This window comes from Ursus maritimus, unplaced genomic scaffold, assembly GCF_017311325.1.
Source record: "Ursus maritimus isolate PB19 unplaced genomic scaffold, ASM1731132v1 scaffold_24, whole genome shotgun sequence".
Lineage (NCBI taxonomy): Eukaryota > Metazoa > Chordata > Mammalia > Carnivora > Ursidae > Ursus > Ursus maritimus.
The window spans coordinates 6,194,046-6,217,965 of NW_024424897.1; the positions used below are offsets into that span (position 1 = coordinate 6,194,046).

Here is a 23,920-nt window from a genome sequence, read left to right on the forward strand (position 1 = left end):
GACTTAACAGATGGAAGAACCCATAAGTCTCGATCTGATCACGAGGAAACAGGAGATAAACCCAAACTGAGAATATTCTCTGAGAGAGCAGAACACTCTTCAAAAACGTCAAGGTGAGGAAGCACCAAGAGAGGCAGCACCTCTTAGAGAGGAAAACTGAATTTGCGGATGTGGACCTGATAAAAGACACCGCTGGGACAGCTGATGTAACCAGAACATGGACTGCAGATCTGACGAGAGCGGTGCATTCAGATAACTGATTGTCTAAGAGGATGTTCTTGTTCTCAGGGGAACAAAGTCTCCCAACTTACTTTCAGATTGTTCCCCAAACACCTGAGAATAATAAAACAAAGGCAAAATAAAAATGGTGAATTTGGAGAAAGTGTACATGGGAATTCCTTAGTCCTTATACTACTTTTGCACCTTTAAGTTTGAAATTACTGGGAAATGTTAGAAAATCTGCTTTGCAGAGTCTGGCACACATGGTTCTATAAGTTTGGGCTTAACAGGAAGGAAACATCGGAGAAGCCTAGATCAGTCCCTCCCATCTGCACAACCCACCACTATGCCAAAGGTCCAAGGCACAGAGCCCAGAGACTCACCCAAGAAGGTCAGTCGATCACTTAGCATCATGGCTGGCCCGAGGTTGTCAATGAGATCCAGGTCAGAAAAGGAGCCTCGCTCACAGTAATCCTTGAGGAACCTGCAAGACCAGGCCCAGAGGTCTGAGCAGCGGTCCCAGGGACCCTTCTGCAGCCTCCCATCTTCCTAAACAGTCCCCAGAAAGCCAGGAGCAGTTGAACCCACCTGTCTGACACCAGCGTGGCAAAGGCAGCATCTTTGGCTCGGATGCTCCAGGACAGGGCAGAGCCCAGGCGGTTGTTGCGAACAGCTTTCATGGCTAAGATCTTACAAATGCTGCGAACTTTGCAGGGAAAAAGACAAAAGGTGAACTTTTCACCCCGCAAATCAGGCCATTCCTGAACTCTGCCAGAAAGGAGCAGGCTTTCCACCTCCTCTGAGCTTTCTGCAGCCTCTCCACAGGCCCCAAGTACAACTTGGTTGGCAACACTGGGGACTTTGGGGTTTATAAATTGCCTCTTGGCTTTATTAACACTATGACCCAGCCCGGCAGGATTGCCTTCGTGAGTTGGTTTGATTTCAGGGGTGGCAAAAAAGATTTTTATTGCTCCCCACAGATCAGCTCCTTCAGTATCTGTCCAGGTGCCAAAAACATCCTTTGGGTCTTGAATTGCCATGTGCTTTCAGAGGCGGTCATAAGCAAATGCCTCTGGAAAGAACGACTTAGGTTTTTTATCACTCAACAGTGAAGGGAGAAGGGGCAAATACCACTGCTTGCTTTCTGTGCTCTTCCTGAGCTGCCCCGGGTCCTGCTTCCCCAGAGCCAGCCTTAGCTAGCAAGAGCAACCCACCTGGGAAAAGTAAATTCCAAGCTGACCCCAGTCCTGACCTTCGTAGAATAAGTAGGAAAGAGGAAGTGGGTCAGGATCTTTTTAAAAGGCAGTGTGCTCCATTGCTTCTAAGCCCTGATAGTTCCCTAGCTATTCGTCCTTCCTCAATAATTTTCCTGTTTTGGCTTATCTCTTGGCACCCACCGCCCAGCCTCTCTCCAGTCTGGCTGGCGCAGCATGAGCAGAAAGTACGCCGGGGAGGGCGGGCTCACCTTGCTCAGTCATCTGCCGCTGCTCACAAATCCGCAGCACCTTAAGGGCTTTCTGCTCCGTGCTCAGCGGGATCCGCTCAATGTGAAGCTCCAAGGAAACGCGGCCCAGCTCAGGGCAGTAGTCAAAGTAATCCACTCCCAGCTGCCACAGGCTGCAGCCATCCAAGGACAGACATGGGAGCCTGGTCAGCCCGTGCGCTGCCCTGCAGCTTGAGGACTGGTACCCAGATGGCTCCTCCCCTGAACCCCTGTAGCCTTCAGGGAACCAAATGGGCAAGAACACAATCCAAGATCCAGTGGTACTTGCATGCTGAAAAACCCCGTGCTGCCACCTCACACCCTCGGGGCCCTCCTACCTGTGATGAGCAAACAGTCCCGAGGCATATTCCAGCAGGAGGAACTCTCTCATGTTAGATCCGAAGCTGGAACAAAACACAACAGAAGACCAAAACCCCTGGCCTGCTCCATTCGGGGCCCTCCCGCAGCCCCACCCCTGAGGGCTGGGATGGCTGCCACACACTTACTAGAGGTTGTGCGACTGGAGGAGCTTGCAGTGATCCAGCAGGTCTGTCAGATGGGCCACAAACCACCAGTTGCTTAGAGCAATGCTGCGGGCAAGGAGAGTCAGGGTGACAGAGTGTGGCCCATGTGAGCAGGGACCCCACAAATCCTTTGCGTAAAAGGATGGGAGGGGTAGTGACAAGTGAAAACCTGTCTGAAAGCACATAGTGAGAAGTTTCTCTGTGCTATGTGGGGACTGCCAGTGGATACCCAAGATGGTCAACCCTCAAAGTGGCAGCCAATGATCTAGATCTCTGGAGAATGTCACGGTGAAAATAAAACTCAGGGATCCAATCAGATGCAAAGAATGTGGATACAGAATAATGTATAAGAATAAAAAGAAACAGACTTAAAACACAGAGAACAAACTGGTGGTTGCCAGAGGGGAGGGGGGGGAATGGGAGGACTAGGTAAAGAGGTCCTAACTTCCAGTTATAAAATGAGTAGTCATGGGGATGAAAAGTATAGCATAGGGAACATAGCCAGTAATACAACTTTATGTGGTAACACATGGTAACTGCACTTCTGGTGGTGAGCATTTGTAATGTACAGAATCATCAAATGTTGTAAACCTTAAACCCACACGTCAACTGTACAGCAATTTAAAAAAAGAAAAAGACTAAAAGATTAGTGGTTTCTGATGCTTGATGAAACATGGAATTCAGGGGCGCCTGGGTGGCTCAGTCGGTTAAGCATCTGCCTTCAGCTCGGGTCATGATCTCAGGGTCCTGGGATCAAGCCCTGAATCGGGCTCCCTGCTCAGCGGGGAGCCTGCTTCTCCCTCCCCCTCTGCTGCTCCCCCGCTTGTATTCTCTGTCAAACAAATAGATAAAATCATTTAAAAAAAAAAAAAAAACCACGAGAATCTTCTGGGGCCCTCTAAAGGTCTGATGAAGTAAATTCCTTGGAAATCACTGTTTTACGTCATCAGTTGTTTGTGAGCTCCCCAGCATCATTTCGTGTACAGTAAGGCAATGTACTTCTTGTCAGTGTACATACATCATTTCTGATATTATTCATTTGTTACTTGGCGTAGGCCTTTCTGTTCATATATAATTCTTGACTATTTCTTTAAAGATGTATTTATTTTAGAGAGTGAGAGCATGAGAATAGAGTTGGGGGGAGCACGGGGAGAGAGAGAGAATCTCAAGCAGACTCCCTGCTGAGCACAATGCAGGGCTGGATCTCAAGACCCCCAGATCATGGTCTGAGCCAAAACCAAGAGTCAGACACCCAACCGACTGTGCCACCCAGGTGCCCAAATATGCTACTATTTTTTTTAAATCTGGGGTTAGGGAAGTTTTAATGACTGCTTTCTGTAACAAAATCAAGCACAAGTGGAGGCAGACTGCCAAGGCAGACGGTTTCAAGGTATAATTGTGCATTAAGGTAAAAAATTCTGCTTTCATAATATAAAAAGAACAGGGATTGGTTTACACTGAATTACTGGACAAATGTTTAAAACTTCTACCTTGTTCTTAGGGCTATAGATCCTTATACTCCATCTGTTCCAGGATTCCACCATTAGGGAATGGCCCTGTTGGCCTTCCTAACGCTCACTTTGAAGATTAGCTTTTTCAAACTTTATTAATAACTGTGTGTATCTATGACATTCAAAAAATTACATATGCTGGGGTGCCTGGCTGGCTCAGTTGGTAGAGCATGTGACTCTTAATCTCAGGGCCATGAGTTCAAGCCCCCCATCAGGCATAGTGATTACTTAAAAGAAAACTGGGGCACCGGGCTGGCTCAGTCAGTTAGGTGTTTGACTCTTGGTTTCGGCTCAGGTCATGATCTCAGGATCAGGGCGATCAAGCCCCGCATCGGGCTCCCTGCTCAGTGGGGAGTATGCTTCTCCCTCTGCCGCTCCCCCTGCTTGTGTTCTCTCACTCTCCCAAATAATCTTGAAAAAGAATTATCTCTGCCAATTTTAAAAAACACCCGTATTTCTACAATCATCCTCAAATACTAAGAGTTCTATAAATTCATTCTGTGCTACACAAAGTCCTATCATGCTGAAATTTTTAAAGAGTATTTCCTTGGCCCAGGTTTTCCTTTAGCTATGGCTTTGCTGTGTTCCTTCCTGACCTTGTTCTATTTTTTTTTTTTTAGTATTTTATTTATTTATTTGACAGAGAGAGAGACAGCCAGCGAGAGAGGGAACGCAAGCAGGGGGAGTGGGAGAGGAAGAAGCAGGCTCCCAGCGGAGGAGCCTGATACGGGGCTCAATCCCAGAACGCCGGGATCACGCCCTGAGCCGAAGGCAGACGCTTAACGACTGAGCCACCCAGGAGCTCCGACCTTTTTCTTTTTAGACAAGAGTCCCAAGAAATAGGATATCTCTTTACGGCAGCCCCCTAAACAAACCCCAATTCACTGAATAATGTTGCTCTTAACTATTCTAATTTCATCATAGGTCCTTGTGTATCAGTAATTTAACTGAATATTGTCATTTGGTTAACTAGACAGTGTTTTGTTAAGATTTTATTTATTTGAGGGGCGCCTGGGTAGCGCAGTCGTTAAAGCGTCTGCCTTCGGCTCAGGGCGTGATCCCGGCGTACCGGGATCGAGTCCCACATCAGGCTCCTCCGTTGTGAGCCTGCTTCTTCCTCTCCCACTCCCCCTGCTGTGTTCCCTCTCTCGCTGGCTGTCTCTGTCAAATAAATAAATAAAATCTTTAAAAAAAAAAAAAAAAAAAAAAGATTTTATTTATTTGAGAGAGAGAGAGTGAGCACTAGCAGGGCGGAGGGGCAGGGGGAGAAGCAGACGCCCCACTGAGCAGGGAGCCTGATGTGGGGCTCCATCCCAGGGTACTGGGATCATGACTAACTAGACAGTGGATTAACGAAAAAGGTACCACAAATGGTACTCAAGACCACAGTTTCGGTTAGCCCCTACCTCTCTGTCCCCTTCATCTAGAACATGTAAGTAATTTTATCTTTTGCCTACCTGGACTATTTTAAGAAAAAAATGAGAAAATGGATATAAAATTGCTTTAAAAAGATTCCTTTGCGGGCACTGGGGTGGCTCAGTCGGTGAAGCGTCTGCCTTCGGCTCAGGTCATGATCCCAGGGTCCTGGGACTGAGTCCTGCATTGAGATCCTTGCTCAGGAGGGAGCCTGCCGTTCCCCCGCTTGTGCACGCATTCTCTCTCTCTCTCAGACAAATATATAAATAAAATAAAATCTTTAAAAAAAAAAAGAAAATCTTAAAAAATAGCTGGTCCTAGGGAAGAATATTAAATAAGCTGAGCAAATACAAGCCTACAAGATACAGGGCACCTGTGTGGCTCAGTCAGTTAAGCGTCTGCCTTTGGCTCAGGTCATGATCCTGGGATCAGGCTCCCTGCTCAGCTGGGAGTCTGCTTCTCCCTCTGCCCACCCCCCCACTCGTGCTCAGTCGCTCTCTCTTACAAAACTAAAATCTTAAAAAAAATAAACCTATAAGACATAAAAACAAGTTGCCTTCCCACATATACAGTCCGCCCTGCTAGAGTAAGCTCCATATAGAAAATGAATCAAGAGGGAGTAGTTATTTGAACAGAGGGCTGAAAGAGTGGAGCCTGCCACAGGAAGACAAGGGAAAGGAGCCCTCCTGAAACAGGGGCAACAGCCAGTGTAAAGGTTCTGGAGTAGAAACTGTCTTATTCCTACTTCACAATGAAGCCCATATGATTCAAAGGTAAGCAGAGGCCACTGCACTTAGGGCTTTGTGAGGGGAAGCCACTAGGACAGAAAGCAGGAGAACATGGTTTAACACCAAAAACACTAGCTAATCAAAACCACAATGATCTATCAGCTCACACCTGTTACAATGGCTAAAATCAACAACACAAACAACAGATGTTGGCAAAGATCTGGGGAAAAGGGAACCATTGTGCACTGTTGGTGGGGATGCAAACCGGTGCAATCGCTATGGAAAACCATATGGATGTTTCTCAAAAAGTTAAAAATAGATGGGGCACCTGGCTCAGTCAGAGGGAGTCTGCAACTCTTAATTTCGGGGTCTCCAGTTCAAGCCCCACACTGGGTATAGGGCTTACTTTAAAAAAAAAAAAAAATTAAAAATACAACTACCCTGGGGGCGCCTAGGTGGCACAGCGGTTAAGCATCTGCCTTCAGCTCAGGGTGTGATCCCGGCGTTATGAGATCGAGGCCCACATCAGGCTCCTCCACTGGGAGCCTGCTTCTTCCTCTCCCACTCCCCCTGCTTGTGTTCCCTCTCTCACTGGCTGTCTCTATCTCTGTCAAATAAATAAATAAAATCTTTAAAAAAAAAAAAAAATACAACTACCCTATGACCCAGCAACTGCACTACTAGGTATTTACCCAAAGGATACAAAAATACTAACTCAAAGGGATACATGCACCCCAATGTTTACTGCAGCATTATCTACAATAGTTAAACTATGGAAAGAGCCCAAATGTCCACTGACCAATGAATGGATAAAGATGTGGTGTGTGTACGTATGTATGTATAAATAAATACATATACATACTGGAATATTACTCAGCCACAAAAAAAGAATGATATCTTGCCATCTGCAACAACATGGAATGAGCTAAACAGTATTATGCTAAGTGAAATAAGTCAACCAGAGAAAGTCAAACACCATATGATTTCACTCATATGTCAAATTTAAAAAACAAAACAAACAGGGCACCTAGCTGGCTCAGTTAGTAGAGCATGGGACTCTTGATCTCGGAGGTCTGAGTTTGACCCCTGCATTGGGTATAGACATTACTTAAAAATAAAATTTTAAAGAAAGAAAACAAATGAGCAAGGGTTGAGGTGGGGGAGGGAGAGAAAGAGGCAAACCAAGAAACAGACTCAACGACAGACAACAAACTGCTGGTTACCGGAGGGGATGATGGGGGGGGTGGGGGAAACAGATAATGGGTATGAAGGAGGGCATTTGCTGTGATGAGCACCAGGTTATGTATGGAAGTGTTGAATCACGTATGGCACACCTGAAACTAATATTACATTGTATGTTAACTGGAATTGAAATAAAAACTTAAAAAGAAAAACAAAAAAGGAGAGCTCGGTGGCTCAGCCGCTTGACTGTCTGACTCTTGATTTCGGCTCAGGTCATGATCTCAGGGTGGTGGGAATCGAGCAGAACCCACTGTCGGGCTCCATGCTCATCGTAGAGTCTGCTCATCCCTCTCCCTCTGCTCCTCCCCCTCCACCTATTTCAAACACATTTTTTTTTTAAGATTTTTATTTATTTATTTGACAGAGAGAGCCAGAGAGCACAAGCAAGGGGAACAGCAGAGGGAGAGGGAGAAGCAGGCTCCCCGCCGAGCAGGGAGCCCGACACGGGGCTCGATCCCAGGACCCTGGGATCACGACCTGAGCCAAAGGCAGACGTTTAACTATCTGAGCCACCCAGGCGCCCCTCAAACAAATAAAATCTTAAAAAAAAAAAAAAAAAAAAAAAAAAGACTGAAAAGAGTACTCACACTGTTCTGTGCGAACAGACAATGCAGAGACCCGGGGTTGGGGTGGGGGGAGGAGGGGATGGGGAAGCCAGTCACGGGTCACCTATAAAAGTCTGGGCTGGGCTGGGCTGGGCTGGCAGCTGAGGAGGGATGAGGAGGAGCTGGATGGGAGATGATCTTGAAGTTGAGCTAATACGGGGCTTCTTGATGGCTTGGTTGGTGCTCAGGAGCTCACCAAATAGTACTGACTTTAGCAAATGGCTTCGGGTCCAAATACCCACAGTGCCCTTGATAGTTGGCAGTGTGACTTTACCAGGGCTCACTTTTCTCATTTGTAAGATAGGCATGAAAAAATAGCACCTACCTCCAAGGTCTGTTCCAAGTAAACTGAAATAATCCATAAAAGTTCTTAGTCTAATAAATGTTAGCTACTATCACCATTCCTGTTAATTATTAACCATTTTCCGGGGCGCCTGGGTGGCACAGCGGTTAAGCGTCTGCCTTCGGCTCAGGGCGTGATCCTGGAGTTATGGGATCGAGCCCCACATCAGGCTCTTCTACTATGAGCCTGCTTCTTCCTCTCCCACTCCCCCTGCTTGTGTTCCCTCTCTCGCTGGCTGTCTCTATCTCTGTCAAATAAATAAATAAAATCTTTAAAAAAAAAAAAAAATTATTAACCATTTTCCACACAGATGATTTTTATTAGCCTTAGGATTGGTCTCCCAGCTATCAGCCTTCCTGTCCTCCATACTCTTCGAATTGCTCAAATACAAATTCCACAGCATTATCCTGCGGAAAATCCTCAGTGGCTCCCCATTTGGATAAAATCAAAACTATTTGGTACAGTGTATCTGGTCCTTGTTAATCTGACTCCTTTCTGACCTCTATCACTTCAAGCCCTCACTTAGTCTTTTGGTTCTAAGAGATGTTTGCAGTTCCTTCAGCAAGTAACAGGCCTTCTTTCTTTCCTGCCTGTGTCTTTCCCCATGTTTTTCTCTCCACCTAAAATGATCTTTTCTGATGTTTTTTGCTGAACTTTCTTTGCTGAACTTTTCAGGACTCGAGTGAAGCCTCCTTGAAGAATTTTTTCTTCACCTTCCAATCTGATATAAGGTCCTCTCTTCAGGGGTTCCCCAACATCTGGCCTACACAGCTGCTGTTACCCAGACCGATGCTGATGGTTACGGCGAGACAGCCCGCCAGCGAGGTGGCTGAGGAGCCCCACCACGCCCCAGTCTGGCAGCCCTCGAGCATCTTCCCAAGCGGATACGGCAGCCTCCAGGGCCGCAGGGCAGAAACCACTGAAGGCAGAGAGCTAATGACACAGCTCGAGTGACCAAGACAGGACAGGCCTGTGCTGAACAAGGCCTATACGCCCTCCCTGCAGAGCCAGACAAGTCTCGACAGATTTTGAAGCTTCACACACATATGATGGAGAACCCTAAAGCAAGCTCTACGCAGGCCAGGCTAACAGCCTCACCATTCAAAGACGTTTGAGGAAGGCTCAATTACAGCTCTGGGGTGGCCTCTGCTAGAACAGACAGAACTCTGGAGCGGGGGAGACCAGCCAGGGTGAAGGTCCTACCCAGAGGAATGTAGTTCTCCAATGGACTGTCCGCCCTGCCCTGGAGCCACTGTTGCCCCCACCCCAACTCCTCTCTTGTTTCGGGGGCTCTACAGCAACCACTGCCCAGCTGAGCTCGGGCGGCTGGGGACCTTCTTCTGCAAATGGTACGTGAAGGTCTGTCTGCACACCACTGCAGCCAAAGTTACGGGCCAGGCCAAAGTTCCAGCAAGAAAATTCTAGATTAGGCAAACATTAAACTGGACCTCTTCTTAGTTCTTGAAGGAAGCCTGTTTCCTTCTAGTTCAGTATTTTGGGAGGACCTTAAGGGCACCAGAAAGCTGCCATTTGCTCAGCTCCTGGTGAAGTGTGTGCCAGGTCCCTGTTTCCTTTTGCCGGATAGCAAGGAACTGACTTTCAGAGGAAGCTGGGGGGGGGGGGGGGGAGCACTCGGGATTCCCAACTTCTCCTTTCAGATGTGGAGATAACAGCAAACATGTGGCCCTTCAGCAGGGGCTGATGACCTATGGCCTATGCTTCAGAACTTCAGAACCCTTCACTGCCTTTTCTGCCCCAAAGGGTCTGGCAGACTTAACATGGGGATCATCAGGTGCCCATCTAGAAATCTCCCTTTTAGGGCACCTGAGTGGCTCAGTGGGTTGAGCTTCTGCCTTCAGCTCAAGTCACAATCCCAGAGTACTGGGCTCGAGTCCCACACTGGGCTCCTTGCTCTGTGCGGAGCCTGCTGTTCCCTCTGCCTGCCGCTCCCCCTGCTTGTGTTCTGTCAAATAATTAAAATCTTAAAAAAAAAAAATCTTAAAAAAAAAAAAAAATCTCCTTTTTAGCGCCTTTAAAAAGGATTCCCCTCATTCCCCTTGACAGGGCAGTCATGAACCCAGTTGACATCACACCCAAAGAAAGCAAGACTTCCCTACACCACCAGCCCGTTAGCCCAACTTCACCACTTTCCCAGGAACCTAGCTTGGGTCTGACTGGTATAACTCAGGAGAAACCAAGCACTCACAAGACCCCAAATCCGAGGGCACATTTCTAAAACTCTGCTACTCTCTCTGAAGATACTTCAGCCTTTCCTCCAATACCTGAGATAGGTTCCAGGACTCGCACAATGGTACCACTTTCAGAATAGAGCAGGAAGTAGCTTCCTGATCAGGAAAACCCAAGCTCCAAAATTTATGGGAAACAGAAAATACTTTAGACCTTTACCTGCTTGCCAGGACAGACAGGTGCCCAGACTAAAGGACTGAGAGCCTGATCCTTCCTTATGTGTGACTGGCAGGAGGGTGCCATTTTCTGTGGCATCCATGAAAACCACTCCTCTTCACTGGCACCCCTCTCTTTTCTCTACTGTCACTGCAGAGAATAGGGTGCTTTCCCTTTTCATTGTCCTTCCTTCTGGTTTTACTCAAATCTGATTTGTTCCGAAAAATTCAGATGTGGCTTATGAAGGAAGCCCTGGTGGAAATAACCCACTGCTGTAACAGACAGTATATTTAGGAATGGCCACTACTTCAAATTATAGGCAGAGATAATGACAAAGCCAAATACCAGCACGTGTGTGTGGTGGCATGAAACACTCTGTGCAGATACCCCCCGCCCCCATCAGCTAGATTCTGTAAGTCACCTTCCAGCTCCAGCTACACATCTGTGAAAAAAAAAATGGACACAAAACCCAGTTTCCTTTCTCCAAATCTAGCACCATCCTCTTCAAGCTCCAGCTTTCTTCTGGCTCAAACAGGAGGAGCATAGCAGAAGGGGATCTCTTCCCATTGCCCAGATCTACTGAAAAAGATCCAGTTGAGGTCAGTGAATTCACTACTGAGTAAGTTCCCAGCAGTCTGCTGTAGCTCCTAACAGTCTCCCTTCTGGGAGTCTTCAGTGCAGTACCCACTTGTCCAGGCTGCACAAGAAGGGAGGCTAACCTGTCTGACTTACTATATATGGAAATTCCTGACAAGCTGTACCTTTGATTCATTATGTCTGACACTCCCTTGCCCGCCTTGCTGAAGGTTCAATGCACTGACAAGACACCCTTTTGAGGAGGGGGGTGGTGTAGAATCCCTGCTCTAAACAGACTCCTCGAGGAGCCTGCTGGTGTGGCAGCCCGTGGCTCACTAGAGAGTGACACTACCTCGAAGTGCTCTCCCTTAAGGTGGTCTGCATATCCATCAGGTTCCAAGAAACAGGCTTGCTGGCTTTATCTGGATTTTAAATATCAAAGCAATTTACTGCAATGTTGTTCAAGTAAACATGCCTGAAATGAAAAGTGTTACAAATGCAGTAGCCTCAGGAAGGTCCCCAAGCTTGTGCAGAGAGAAGCCATTATCTACCTGCATGTGGCTCAGGAGGGGAACGTGTGTGTGGGAAGAAAGTTAAGACACCAGTAAGAAGGAACAACACAGCTGCACAACTCTGACCCTACCTAGTGTCACCGAACTGCACACGTAAAGACAAACGGTGCTGCCGCGGCAGGTCCTACCTGCACTCCTTGATCACTTGGTGGATGTCGAACTCAAAGGCTGCCAACAAGATGTTGTCCAAGGGTTCTGGGCTGCTCTCACCTCCCAGAAACAAGTCAAGGCTGGACTGTGGAAAGGTGGTGACCCACTCAATTCCCAGGTGGAAGCAGAGACTCAAGGGGGCAGGCAGGGCTGCTGTGTAGGGAACCCTGGAGAAGGGCGATGAGGTCCTTCAAAAAGGGCCAAATGAAGGGCACCTGGCTGGCTCAGCAGAACGTGCGACTCTCGGTCTCTAGAGTCGTGAGTTGGAGCCCCACGTTGGGGGTAGAGATTACTCAAAAAATCAACTTAAAAGGAGGAGGGATGGGCAAAGGGAAGATCCTTCCTGTTCTCCAGGGAGGTTCAACTCAAAGAGGCCGCACACTGAAAATGACCTAGCCTGCAGGACTCCTACTCCCCACCACTGTCCCTTGGAGTTCCGGCTCACCTGGGCATAGAGGTGCAGGTCAATGGGTTTCACTGTGGGATGAGAGTACAGGAGCCGGGTCACCAGAAAATGATACCAGTTATTCAGAAGCTCCTTCTGCTCCAACAAGGCGGCTTCATCTCCCAACATGATCTAAGGAAAGAGATATTTTCCCTCAGTTCCAGAGCCAACTTAACTTCTCTGTTAACTCTCACGATCTCGGGGCACCTGGGATGGTCGGTTGGTGAAGCACTGCCTGCGGCTCAGGTCATGATCCCAGGGTCCTAGGACCGAGCCCTGTAGCAGGCTCTCTGCTCAGTGAGGAGCCTACTTCTCCCTCTCCCTCCATCCCCCTCTCCCCCGCAGCTCATGCTCTCTCACATACTGTCTCTCTCTCAAATAAATAAATAAAATCTAAACAAAAAACCTCTCCTGATCTCAACTGGAGCACCTGGTCTGAAAGCTCTCTCCTTCCTGGCAGAGGTGACGGATAGCCTTGCTCCTGCCATTGCTGTGTTGGCTGTCATAGCCCCAACTCGGACCCCGGGCTGGACTGACTTCTCACAGACCTTGCAGAGAGACTCCAGGTGAGGACTGGCGGCAAACGTGCTATCCTGGAGATGACGTTCACATTCCTCATGCCAGTGCTGCCACTTTAGCTCCAGCTCTGTCAGTGTCTGGGTGTTACCAGGCTAAGGGGAGAGACACAGTGAGATGCCATCACCACAGAAACCCCTTGTGCTTAATGAACGAACCCCTCTTGTGACCCAGCAGAGCAGGGCTGCTCCCACATACACTGAGAACGGGCATTGTCCTCATCAGGTCCCCTAGGATTCGGCACATGCCTGCAGAGGAGGGGCTGGCGTCGGCTTCCTTGGAAAGCATCTGTCGAGCCTCGTCCAGCCGGCCCTGTAGTACCAAGATGGTCACCTGGGAGAACACACAAGAGCATGAACATTCACGGAGGCCCAGAAGCCAGCCTCCTCAATCCACACTTGGGCTTCCTAGCCTATGGAAATGTGATGGTTCCTTCCCTCCAACTCATTTAGTCTAATGGTTTTAACCTGTACCATGCTTTTCAAACTGCATGTTTTAACCTATTACAGATTGCAACAAACTTTTTAAAAATAAATGAAATGGGGACGCCTGGCTAGATCAGTCGGTAGAGTATGCAACTCTTGATCTCAGGGTCATGAGTTCAAGCCCCACATTGGGTAATTTACTTAATGAATGAATGAATGAATGAATGAAATAGAAAAGAGAAAATGGCACAGTACATCAAGTAAAGACTGGTTCATAAAAGATTCAGTTCAAGTATACATACACACACATACACTCAATATAGTCAATGCTCTTTATTCAGAGATTCTGTATTTGTGAATTTGCCTACTTGTTAACATGTATTTGTAACCCCAAAATCAGTACGTGAGGTACTTTCACCGTTACTTGTGGACATGGGCAGCGTGGCAAAAACTGAGTCACTCGATGTGCACTCTCCCAGCTGAGGCTGAACAAGGTGGCGCTCTACCTTCTTGTATCAACTCTCACACTAAACAAGTATCTTTTTCAGGATCTACCTAGTGCCACTTTTTTTGTATTGTTGTGCTTTTTGCTGAGCCCTCAAGCGTAGTGCTGAAGTGCTACACAGTGGTTCTAAGTGCTAGAAGGGATGATGGCCCACAGGGAGAAAATGTGTGTTAGACAAGCTTCATCCAGGCAGGCACTACAGTGTTACTGGCTAAGAGTTCAATGTTAATAAGTCAATAGTATATATTAAATAAGGTGTCTTTAAGAAAACCATACATAAAGTTATATACTCATCACCTGACAAAAATGGGATCAGAGGCTGGAAGAATACTGTATTACAATAATCAGTAATACAATGTTTCAGGCAACTTTACAGACCTTAACTGTCATAAATAATGACAACCAACAGCATATACATACAAGCAAATATGTAAAATACACAAAGTAACATTTTCCTATACTAAGTCATGCTCAAAAAAGCCAAAGATACATATGCGGACAAATCCCCAATTTCTCCCCAGCCTGCACTTCCTTCTCTGGATTCCAGACTTATATACCGTACTGACATAGTGTCTCCACCTGGACCTCATGGGCTTCTTAAACGTAGCATGTCTAAAGGTAAACACCCGGCTGCCTCCAACTCACCAACCTGATCTTCCCACATTCTATTTCTTACACGCGCACATCCAATCTATTAGCAACTCCAACCAACGGTATCTGTAAACTGCACCCAGAATCTAATCACTTCTCACCACCTCCTCTGTTCAGCTCCCATCCTCATCTAAGTCACCACCATCTTCGCCTGGTTTAGTACCACAGCCTCTAGACTGGTCTCTGCTTCCACCCTCGTTCCATCCTCGGTAGGGCAGCCAGAGAGCCTTGAAAACCTACATCCGATCACAGCATGAATGCTCAGCTCTCCAATGCCCCCTCACTCCATCTGACTCAGGGATTGTGTCCATCAACTAGCTTACACACATATACGTCCTTTAATCATAACAATCTTTTTTTTTTTTCAAGAGAGAGAGCATGAGTGGGGGGAGGGACAGAAGGAGAGGGAGAGGGGGGAGCCCTGCTGTGAGACTTGATTCCAGGACCCCAAGATCATGACCCAAGCTGAAGTCAGATGCTTAAGTGACTGAGCCACCCATGCGCCCTAATCATAACATAATCTTAAATATAATCTTACTATCACCTGCACTGTACAGAAGAAGAAACTAAAGGCTGTTAAGTAATTGTTAAGACCCCACAGCTAGTAAGAGGCAGCTGGGATGCTAACTCGGGCAGTCTGGCACCACAGACCATCTTCTCACCACTCTGCTCTACCTCCTCTCTCAAAGTTAAAGTCCCTAAGACAGTCCAGGAAACCCTCCAATCTGACCCCGTGACTCTCTGCCCTTACCTCTCCAACTCCCGCCCTTGCTCACGCTGCTCCTGATCCCACTGTGCCTCCAGGTCAGAGCGTTTACAGGTCTCACCGTTTGCAACACTCTTTCCCCTCCTTTGGCCCAGCGCCCCTCCCCCCACATCACCTCAGGAGGGAGGCCTTCCTTGATTCCCCAGCTCTAGCACTGCCAATTCCCCACCTTGGCTTTACTGCTCTCCACACCACAGTGCTTCCCTGTTAGGCATGCTACGTATTTTACTTGTTTCTATATTTATTTCCTGTCTCCCCACCCAGGATGTAAACTTCCTAAGGGCAGTAATCTTTGCCCACTTTGGTCATGGTTGTCTCCTCAGAGCCTTGCAAACAGGAGCACTAGATAAATACTTCGTGAATGAATCAGACTCAAAATGTGGGCCCAATACTTCCTGAACAAAGGCTCTCCCCCCACTTGCGCAGATCTCCCAGCAACTAAAGCACCCCAGAAATAGCATCAAAGGCAACAATTCCTTAATAGAATTCCAGATTTTATAAGTTTAATCAACTTTCCATTATTCAGGACAATCAGCAATCTTCTCCCCAGTCCCTCCCAATTGAGTCACAGGTCAGTTGGCACAGAATACATACATACCCCCCCACCACGCGCACAACCCCAATACACACCCTGACTTCCAAACTGATACTCCAAAATGACTCAAAGATCATCAATCCTTTTGTTTTTAATAGCTATATGGAGCTGTAACTTCTACACTATAAATATTCACCTAATTAGTAAGTTTACAGAGTTGTGCGCCATCACTACAATCCAGTTTTGTAAAATTTCTACCACTTCAAACCCCTCCTGCTCATTTAACCTCCCACCCCCTCCAGCTCTTATCCAACAGTTTTATCTCTTCCTTAGATTCATAAGTTAAATTTCCCTGCTCACTGGAAAGTCTACAAAGCATTACTTTTCTTACATGACAACTTAGTTCTAAGCTCTCCTGTGGAGCAGAGAAGAAAAAATCTAAGAGCATCTCCATAACCACAGACCCAAGGAGCCAGTCCGAGTGTGAGCAGGCTCAGCAGGCAATCCTCAGGCCCGCCCGCAAGCACTGGGAAAAACAGACCCTGAGGGGGAAGTCAGGAAGGCCCGGCCTGCAGGAGACGCTTACCAACTTCCAGAAGCTCTCATGTTTGCTTGGACTCTCACTGCCCAGGACATCTGCCAACAAACTGTCCACTTCACACACATGCAGTCGGACCCAGTCAAGGAGGTGAAGGAGGAGAGGGCCGGCTGGGAGGAAAAACTCTTGTTACACACAAAAACCTCAGCTTCATCGGCAGCAAATTCCACTTGCCCGTAGTACAGACAAAATGTAGGGCAGACAAGATGATTATGTAGGATGTGATTTATCTCACTCAGGTGGGCACCCATATGGACTGAATAAGGACTGGACTAGCAAATGGACCTTTACGAATAGTTCCTCTGAGCCAGGCAGCTCCACCTTTCATGAGTCTTTGAAAGGGCTGAATCTCACCACCCACTCCACCCCCAATTCTTCACGACTATGCAGTACTCTATGGCTATGTAAGGAATGGCCACTGAGGGACTGCTACTGACTAGGTGCTAGGTAGGATAAAAACATAGCAACAGCCCTCAAAATGTGCTGGAGGGGATAAACATAGAAACAACTAATTTTAATTGCACATTGCTCAGGGCTTTAGCGGGAGTATGAATAAAAAGCTATGAATGCACAGATTAACACTCATTTATGGATAACAGCAAACATAAACCGTCAAGAGAATGCAAAAAAGTCTGCAGCACCTCCCCCGAGAGCCCACTCAAGCCAGGATACCATACCGAGCACAGTTTAGCTCAAGAACATGGAATAACTAGGAGTGGAGAGTCCACACGTAGCACAGCCACCTCCCCAATCACGAGGGACAGAATTCTCCAAGTGACTTGACCTCCTGCCATCTAATCCCTCCTCACGTCCCTAAAACTTTTTTTCCTTTCTTCTAATTTTTATTTTCAATTTTAAACAACTGCCATTTGTTTCACATTTCCGGAAGCCAGAAGTCTCAGAAGTTCCTTCTGAGGCTGGGAGGGAGAACTCATTCCATGCCTCTCCCGATTCTCCTAAACCCTTCTTAAGCTTGACTAGTCCACCACATAAATCCTGACCACCCTGTCACACCCTAGGCCAGTATGCTTTCCTGGTGTTTTTCAGGGGTCACCTGCCCAACATCTTAGGTTTTCAGAAGGCATTCTTTCTGACTCTTTGTAGTATCTGACAAAATGGCAGGCTTCTTTGGGTCTTACGTACAGCTTTCTGCTAGTTACGTTGATGAAGAGTGATGAAAAGAGCATTTTTGACAATATAACGCTCATCACAACACGCAGGAAAGACGAAGAGGAAAGGGCAGGGGGATACCTTTGATGTTGTGAAGGGGTGATTCCATGCTCACCTGGGGCTACTTCAATAAAAAGAATCTCACAAAGGTTCCAAATGAGCTCCATTGCCGACAAAATGGAGACCTAAGGAAGAAATGGAGACAAAGTTTTAACTGAAAACATTCCTGACATTTCTCTTAGAGCAAAGGAATGAAGCAGGGCTTCAATCATATGACGGTCATTCATCATTAATTCAACAATTACTGAATTTTCCTATGACAGGATTTCCCACAGGGAAGCCAGTGAGAAAATTTTAGGGGGTGGTAGACAGACTAACATTTTTTTTCTCATGGCTCTTGTTTTAGTTTAACGTACATTATAGAAGAATAGAATTAGATCATCATGCCCAAGGTCTTCATGAATATTATGATTTAGAAAGAGGCTCTAAGTAAAATGGGAGACGAGTCTAAGAAAAATATTCAGTAAATAATATTAATAATTCTACATGGGACACCTGGGTGGCTCAGTTGATTAAGCATCTGCCTTTGGCTCAGAGGTCATGATCCACGGTCCTGGGATCAAGTCCCACATCAGGCTCCCTGCTCAGCAGGGAGTCTGCTTCTCCCTCTGCCTGCCACTCCCCCTGCTTGTCCTCTCACTCTCTCTCTGACAAATAAAATCTTTCAAATAAAAAATAAATAATTTAAAAGTCTGTTAAAAGGCAAACCCAATATAAGGCACAAAAATAAATCAGGTCTGGGGGCGCCTGGGTGGCACAGCGGTTACACGTCTGCCTTCAGCTCAGGGCGTGATCCCGGAGTCCTGGGATCGAGCCTCACATCAGGCTCCTCCGCTGTGAGCCTGCTTCTTCCTCTCCCACTCCCCCTGCTTGTGTTCCCTCTCTCGCTGGCTGTCTCTATCTCTGTCAAATACATAAATAAAATCTTTAAAAAATCAATCAATCAATCAATCAGGTCTGGACCCTGCCCTTAGAAACATGCAGTCTCCTCTTCCCCACCCTCCTTTCATACACACACACAGACTACCTTATTCATAAGGGAAAACAAATGCTTTGCTGACTGTGCACTAGAGTGGACCACAGACAGTGCACTAGTCCCTATTCACTACTGAGTTTGAACACTATCAAGATTCTACTAAAGAAAGAATTCTTTCAGTCATCTTCCAGCTCCAACTAAAGTAAACAACTCAGTAAAAAAATACCGGTTTCATGAGCTGCGTACAGTTTATAAAAATAATTGGTGATTCCAAAAGCTCAGCTCACTATCTCAGGTGACACAATTTGTTTAGGATTGACACTTCCCATAAGAACTGGAAACGTGGGGTGCCTGGGTGGCTCAGTCGGTTTAGCATCTGCCTTCTGCTCAGGTCATGATCCCAGGGTCTTCCCTGCTCAGTGCGAAATCCATTTCTTCCTCCCTCTGCCCCTTCCCCTGCTTGTGCTCTCTCGCTCTCCCTCAAATAAATAAATAAAATCTTCAAAAAAAAAAAAAAGAACTAGAAACTCATACAAATACTTATCAAGCACACCCTTGTCTTCCAATGTGCTATGCCTTGAAGGGAGCACCAGGAAGTTCAAGATGATCCTTACTACCCCCAAAGAGTTGCCTATCTAGCTGTAAAGAAAAGACTTCTGCAAAAACAACGACTGTGGGGCACCTGGGTGGCTCAGTAGGTTGTATCTGACTCTTGATTTCAGATCAGGTCATGATATCAGGGTCACGGGATCAAGCCCCGCATCCAGCTTGTTGGGCTTACTGTTCAGCTGGCAGTCTGCTGGAGATTCTCTCTCTCTCCTCCTCTCCCTCTGCCCCTTCCCCTGCTCACACGCATGCTCACTCTCTCAAATAAATCTTTAAAAAACAAAACAACAAAAACAATGATTGTAAAGTCACCCCAGGTGGGTGCTGAGGATGCAAAAGGACATAACGGTGCCAGCAGGACAACAAAGGTGGCCCCCCTTACCTGGCTGCTGAACTGGCGACCACAGGCTGGATCTTTAGCAGCAACTAACAAAACACAAAACATTTTAAGTAAGCAATGAAACTTTTAGTCTCATAGTTATATCTTCATATTCCAGGTTCTTTGGCTTGTGCCTTTGTTTTCTCTAATGACCACCCAACTTCACTACAGATTTTTATTTTTTAACAGCACGAGTTGTTGGGAGAAGGGACTGGGAGCAGAGGAAGAGAGAATCTTAAGCAGACTCCACACTCAGCGTGAGCCCGATGTAAGATTCGATCTCACAACCCTGAGATCATGACCTGAGCTGAAACCAAGAGTGAGATGCCTAACTGACTGAGCCACCCAGGTGCCCCTTCACTACAGATTTTTAAAAATGCTTCATATCTCTTTGTTGCAGATCAATGATTTGCAAGCCCAATGCCCTCAAGTTAAAAGTGACACTTTCAACTGCAAAGAGACCATCAGGTTATAAAAGACTCTACTCAGCATCTAGGAGTCACGTGACTCTCATGGTTATAGTGACTTTAAATCACCAAGGTTAGGGATCCCTGGATGGCACAGCTGGTTAAGTGAACAACTCTTAGTTTCAGCTCAGGTCATGATCTCAGGGTCTTGAGAACAAGCCCTGAGTCGGGCTCTGTGATCGGCACAGAGTCTAAGACTCTCTCTCCCTCTGCCCCTCCCCGAACAGTCACAGGTGCTCTCTCAAAATATTATATCTTTTAGAAGGAGGGGAGGGGAGCGGAGGGAGTGGAGGAAGGAAGAAATCACCAAGGTTAAAAAAAAACAGGAATGTGATTTTCAAAGGTTGTTAATTTGACCCTTAGTCTCACACCTGTCAATTCATTATGTTCTAACTTGAAAAATCTACTCAAGGGACGCCTGGGTGGCTCAGTTGTTTAAGCATCTGCCTTTGGCTCAGATCATGATCACAGGATCCTGGAATCAAGCCCTGCATCGGGCTCCAGGAGCCTGCTTCTCCCTCTGCCTGCAGCTTTACCTGCTTGTGCTCTCTGAGAAATAAATTAAATCTTAAAAAAAAAAAAAAAAAAAGTACTCAAGGCAGCTGCCAAAAAATTAAGAATTATGTAAGACAGGAAAGTAAGAGTTTAAAACTGGAAAGTTAGGGGCGCCTGGGTGGCACAGTGGTTAAGCGTCTGCCTTCGGCTCAGGGCGTGATCCTGGCGTTATGGGATCGAGCCCCACATCAGGCTCCTCCGCTATGAGCCTGCTTCTTCCTCTCCCACTCCCCCTGCTTGTGTTCCCTCTCTCGCTGGCTGTCTCTCTAATAAATAAATAAAATCTTTTAAAAAAATAAATAAATAAAAAATAAAAAATAAAACTGGAAAGTCAAATAGATTCTTAAATCTCGATAGCCAGATAAACATTTCAATTACTATCACACATACACATATAAAATCCTTACTTGCGACCTGGTGCATTTCCTCCATACATGCTCTTATGACTGATCGGTAGTTCTTACTCACTCGGACCAACCTACAAAAAATGAAATGACACAGAAGATGAGCCTGGAGCATCTTGTGGTGACAAAAAGCAAGGAAGTTCTTAACAGGAGCTTGCTCAAAGACAGGAACCAACCTAAAGGAGTTCCTAACTACCAAAGCTAGAACAACTTACGCATCAAAATAAGTAACATATGACATAAACCATGGGGTAAAATAAATATCCATGAATCCATACTGACATTAATTGTTGCAGATGAGATCCACTGATGGACACTAAAACTAGTGGTTGAAAATTTAAGAAGAAACAGGATTTGCATAATCTCAAAGTTTCTGCTCCAAATACTTACTAGTTACAAAGGGAAAGATGGTAACTTTATAGTGAAGAAACCACATTAAGAAAGTGATCAAGGTCAACGAAACCAGTAATAAAACATCAACATCATAAACCCCATGATATGACGTACTGAGGACACATCATATCAGTTCTATCGTATTCTTACTAAACATGCATAACCTTAAAAAAAATGTATAACCTTTTTCCAATCACGAGAAAACATTGGAAAAACCCAAATGGAGGGATAGTCACCAAAATAATTGGTTAATATTTTTTAAAAGTGTCAAGGTCAGGGGCGCCTGGGTGGCTCAGTCGTTAAGCATCTGCCTTTGGCTCAGGTTATGATCCCAGCGTCCTGGGATCGAAACCCCCCCATCCCCACCCCCGCATCGGGCTCCCTGCTTGGCCGGGAGCCTGCTTCTCTCTCTCCAACTCCCCCTGCTTGTGTTCCTTCTCTGTCTCTCGCTGTCAAATAAAATCTTTTTTTTTTAATATTTTATTTATTTGACAGAGATAGCCAGCAAGAGAGGGAACACAAGCAGGGGAGTGGGAGAGGAAGAAGCAGGCTCCTAGCAGAGGAGCCTGATGTGGGGCTCGATCCCAGAATGCCGGGATCACGCCCTGAGCCGAAGGCAGACGCTTAACGACTGCACCACCCACGCACCCCAATAAATAAAATTTTTCAAAAAAAAAGGGTCAAGGTCATTAAAGAGACTAAGGGGGAAAAAAAATAAATGCAACCTGAGTTACAGAGGAGAAAAAAGGACCTTACTAGAAAAACTGGTGAAATTCAAACGAAGTCTTTAATCATAATGCACCAAAGTTTAAGTTTCCTGGTTTAAGTACCAGTAATATGGTTATGCAGATAATAATGATGCAAAGCAGGGTAAGGGTATGTGCAGGAATCTACTATTTTTGTACCTTTTCTGTAAGTCAAAATTAGTTCAAAATAAAGTCTTTAAAAAAAGCAATGACAAAACTAAACAAATATCCATGAGAAAGGAACTGGTTTAGTTACTAAGATGCAATCTTTAGCAAGAAAAACAGTTCTAAGGGTGCCTGGGTGGCGCAGTCGGCTAGGCAGCTGCCTTCGGCTCAGGTCAGGATCCCAGAGTACTGAAATGGAGCCCTGCGCCACATTGCAGTGGGCTCCCTGCCCAGCAGGGAGTCTGCTTCTCCTTCTCCCTCTCCCCCATCTCCACCCCAGCCCCTGCGCTCACTCACTCTCACTCTCTCAAATAAATAAAATCTTAAGGAAAAAAAAAAAGGACAACAATGCATTTCATTTGCCTTTCACAATTTAGTTGTGGACTTCAGCACCTATCAGCAGCCTACTTACTGAGCTTTTCTGGATTTTCCAGTCAATTCTTCTTCAATTCTCTGGAGGCCCACAAAGATTCCATGGGATTCATTGAAGAGTTTTCTCAAGATCTGAGAGTAAACATCTATATCCTTTCGGATGATATAGATAAAGGGGCAGCCTGATTCAGTCTCTGATTTTTCTAAAACAGAAAAAAATTTAACAGCAATCACCATTACCCTCATACAAGAATTCACTTTATTTTTTTTTTTAAGATTTTATTTGAGAGAGAGGGACGGCGGGAGGGAGGGAGGGAAGGAGATCACAAAAAGCGGAAGGGTAGAGGAAGAAACAGACTCCCTGCTGAGCAGGAATCCCAATTAGGGACTTGATCCCAGGATCCTGGGATCATGACCTGAGCTGAAGGCAAACACTTAACCAACTGAGCCACGCTAGCACCCTAAATTTTTTTTAAGATTTTGTTTACTTGATAGAGAAAGAGAAAGTGTGTGCGCACAAGTAGGGGGAGTGGCAGGCAGAGGGAGAGGGAGAAGCATGCTCCCGGCTGAACAGGGAGCGCTATGTGGGGCTCAATCCTGGGACCCTGGGATAATGACCTGAGCCAAAGGCAGATGCTTAACTGACTGAGCCACCCAGGCACCCCCTCATTTTAAATTTTTAATTGAGTTATCTAATTAGAAAAGCTTCAGCTTCTTTGCTATGATTTCATTTTAAAAAGTATGAATTGGGGGCGCCTGCGTGGCTCAGTTGGTTGGGCATCTGCCTTCACCTCAGGTTATGATACCAAAGTCCTAGGATGGAGCCCCACATCTGACTCCCTGCTCAGTGGGGAGTGTGCTTCTCCCTCTGCCCTTCACCGCACTCGTGCTCCTCTCCTGCTCCCTCTCTCTCAAATAAAATCTTTAAAAAAATAAATAAAAAGTATGAATGGGGGTACCTGGGTGGCTCAGTCAGTTAAGAGTCCAACTCTTGATTTTGGCTCAGGTCATGATCTCAGGGTTGTGAGATGGAGCCCCACGTCAGCCTCTACACTGGGCATGAAGCCTGCTTAAGATTTTCTCTCTCCCTTTCCCTCTGCCCCCAACTCCCCACTCGCATGCCTGCTATCAAAAAAAAAAAAAAAAAAAAAAAAAAAAAAAAAAAAGAGTATGAATTATTTATTTTTTAAAACTACTTTTTCTCTTATTTTTTTAAAGTAAGCTCTAGGTCTGGGGTGCCTGGCTGGATCAATGGGTAGAGCGTGCAACTCTTTACCACAGGGTTGTGAGCTTGAGCCCCACATTGGGTACAGATATTACTTAAAAACAAAATCTATTAAAAAAAAAAAAAGTA

The 23,920-nt window shown here is 46.1% G+C and overlaps 1 protein-coding gene across 2 annotated transcripts in view; it reads right to left on the reverse strand.

Moving 5' to 3' along the window:
• NUP85 (nucleoporin 85) overlaps positions 1-23,920 on the reverse strand; it is a 31,493-nt gene that overhangs the window by 1,863 nt on the left and 5,710 nt on the right. For both annotated transcript variants that reach the window (XM_008693760.2, XM_008693759.2), the window contains exons 3-16: positions 22,607-22,769; positions 20,894-20,964; positions 19,468-19,511; positions 17,559-17,628; positions 16,262-16,383; positions 12,992-13,126; positions 12,766-12,888; positions 12,218-12,349; positions 11,751-11,857; positions 2,209-2,292; positions 2,041-2,106; positions 1,685-1,836; positions 808-925; positions 603-703 (exon numbers count right to left, since the gene is read on the reverse strand). In XM_008693760.2, the coding sequence (XP_008691982.1) occupies positions 603-703; positions 808-925; positions 1,685-1,836; positions 2,041-2,106; positions 2,209-2,292; positions 11,751-11,857; positions 12,218-12,349; positions 12,766-12,888; positions 12,992-13,126; positions 16,262-16,383; positions 17,559-17,628; positions 19,468-19,511; positions 20,894-20,964; positions 22,607-22,769 (1,488 nt within the window). The remainder of the gene's footprint in view (positions 1-602; positions 704-807; positions 926-1,684; positions 1,837-2,040; positions 2,107-2,208; positions 2,293-11,750; positions 11,858-12,217; positions 12,350-12,765; positions 12,889-12,991; positions 13,127-16,261; positions 16,384-17,558; positions 17,629-19,467; positions 19,512-20,893; positions 20,965-22,606; positions 22,770-23,920) is intronic.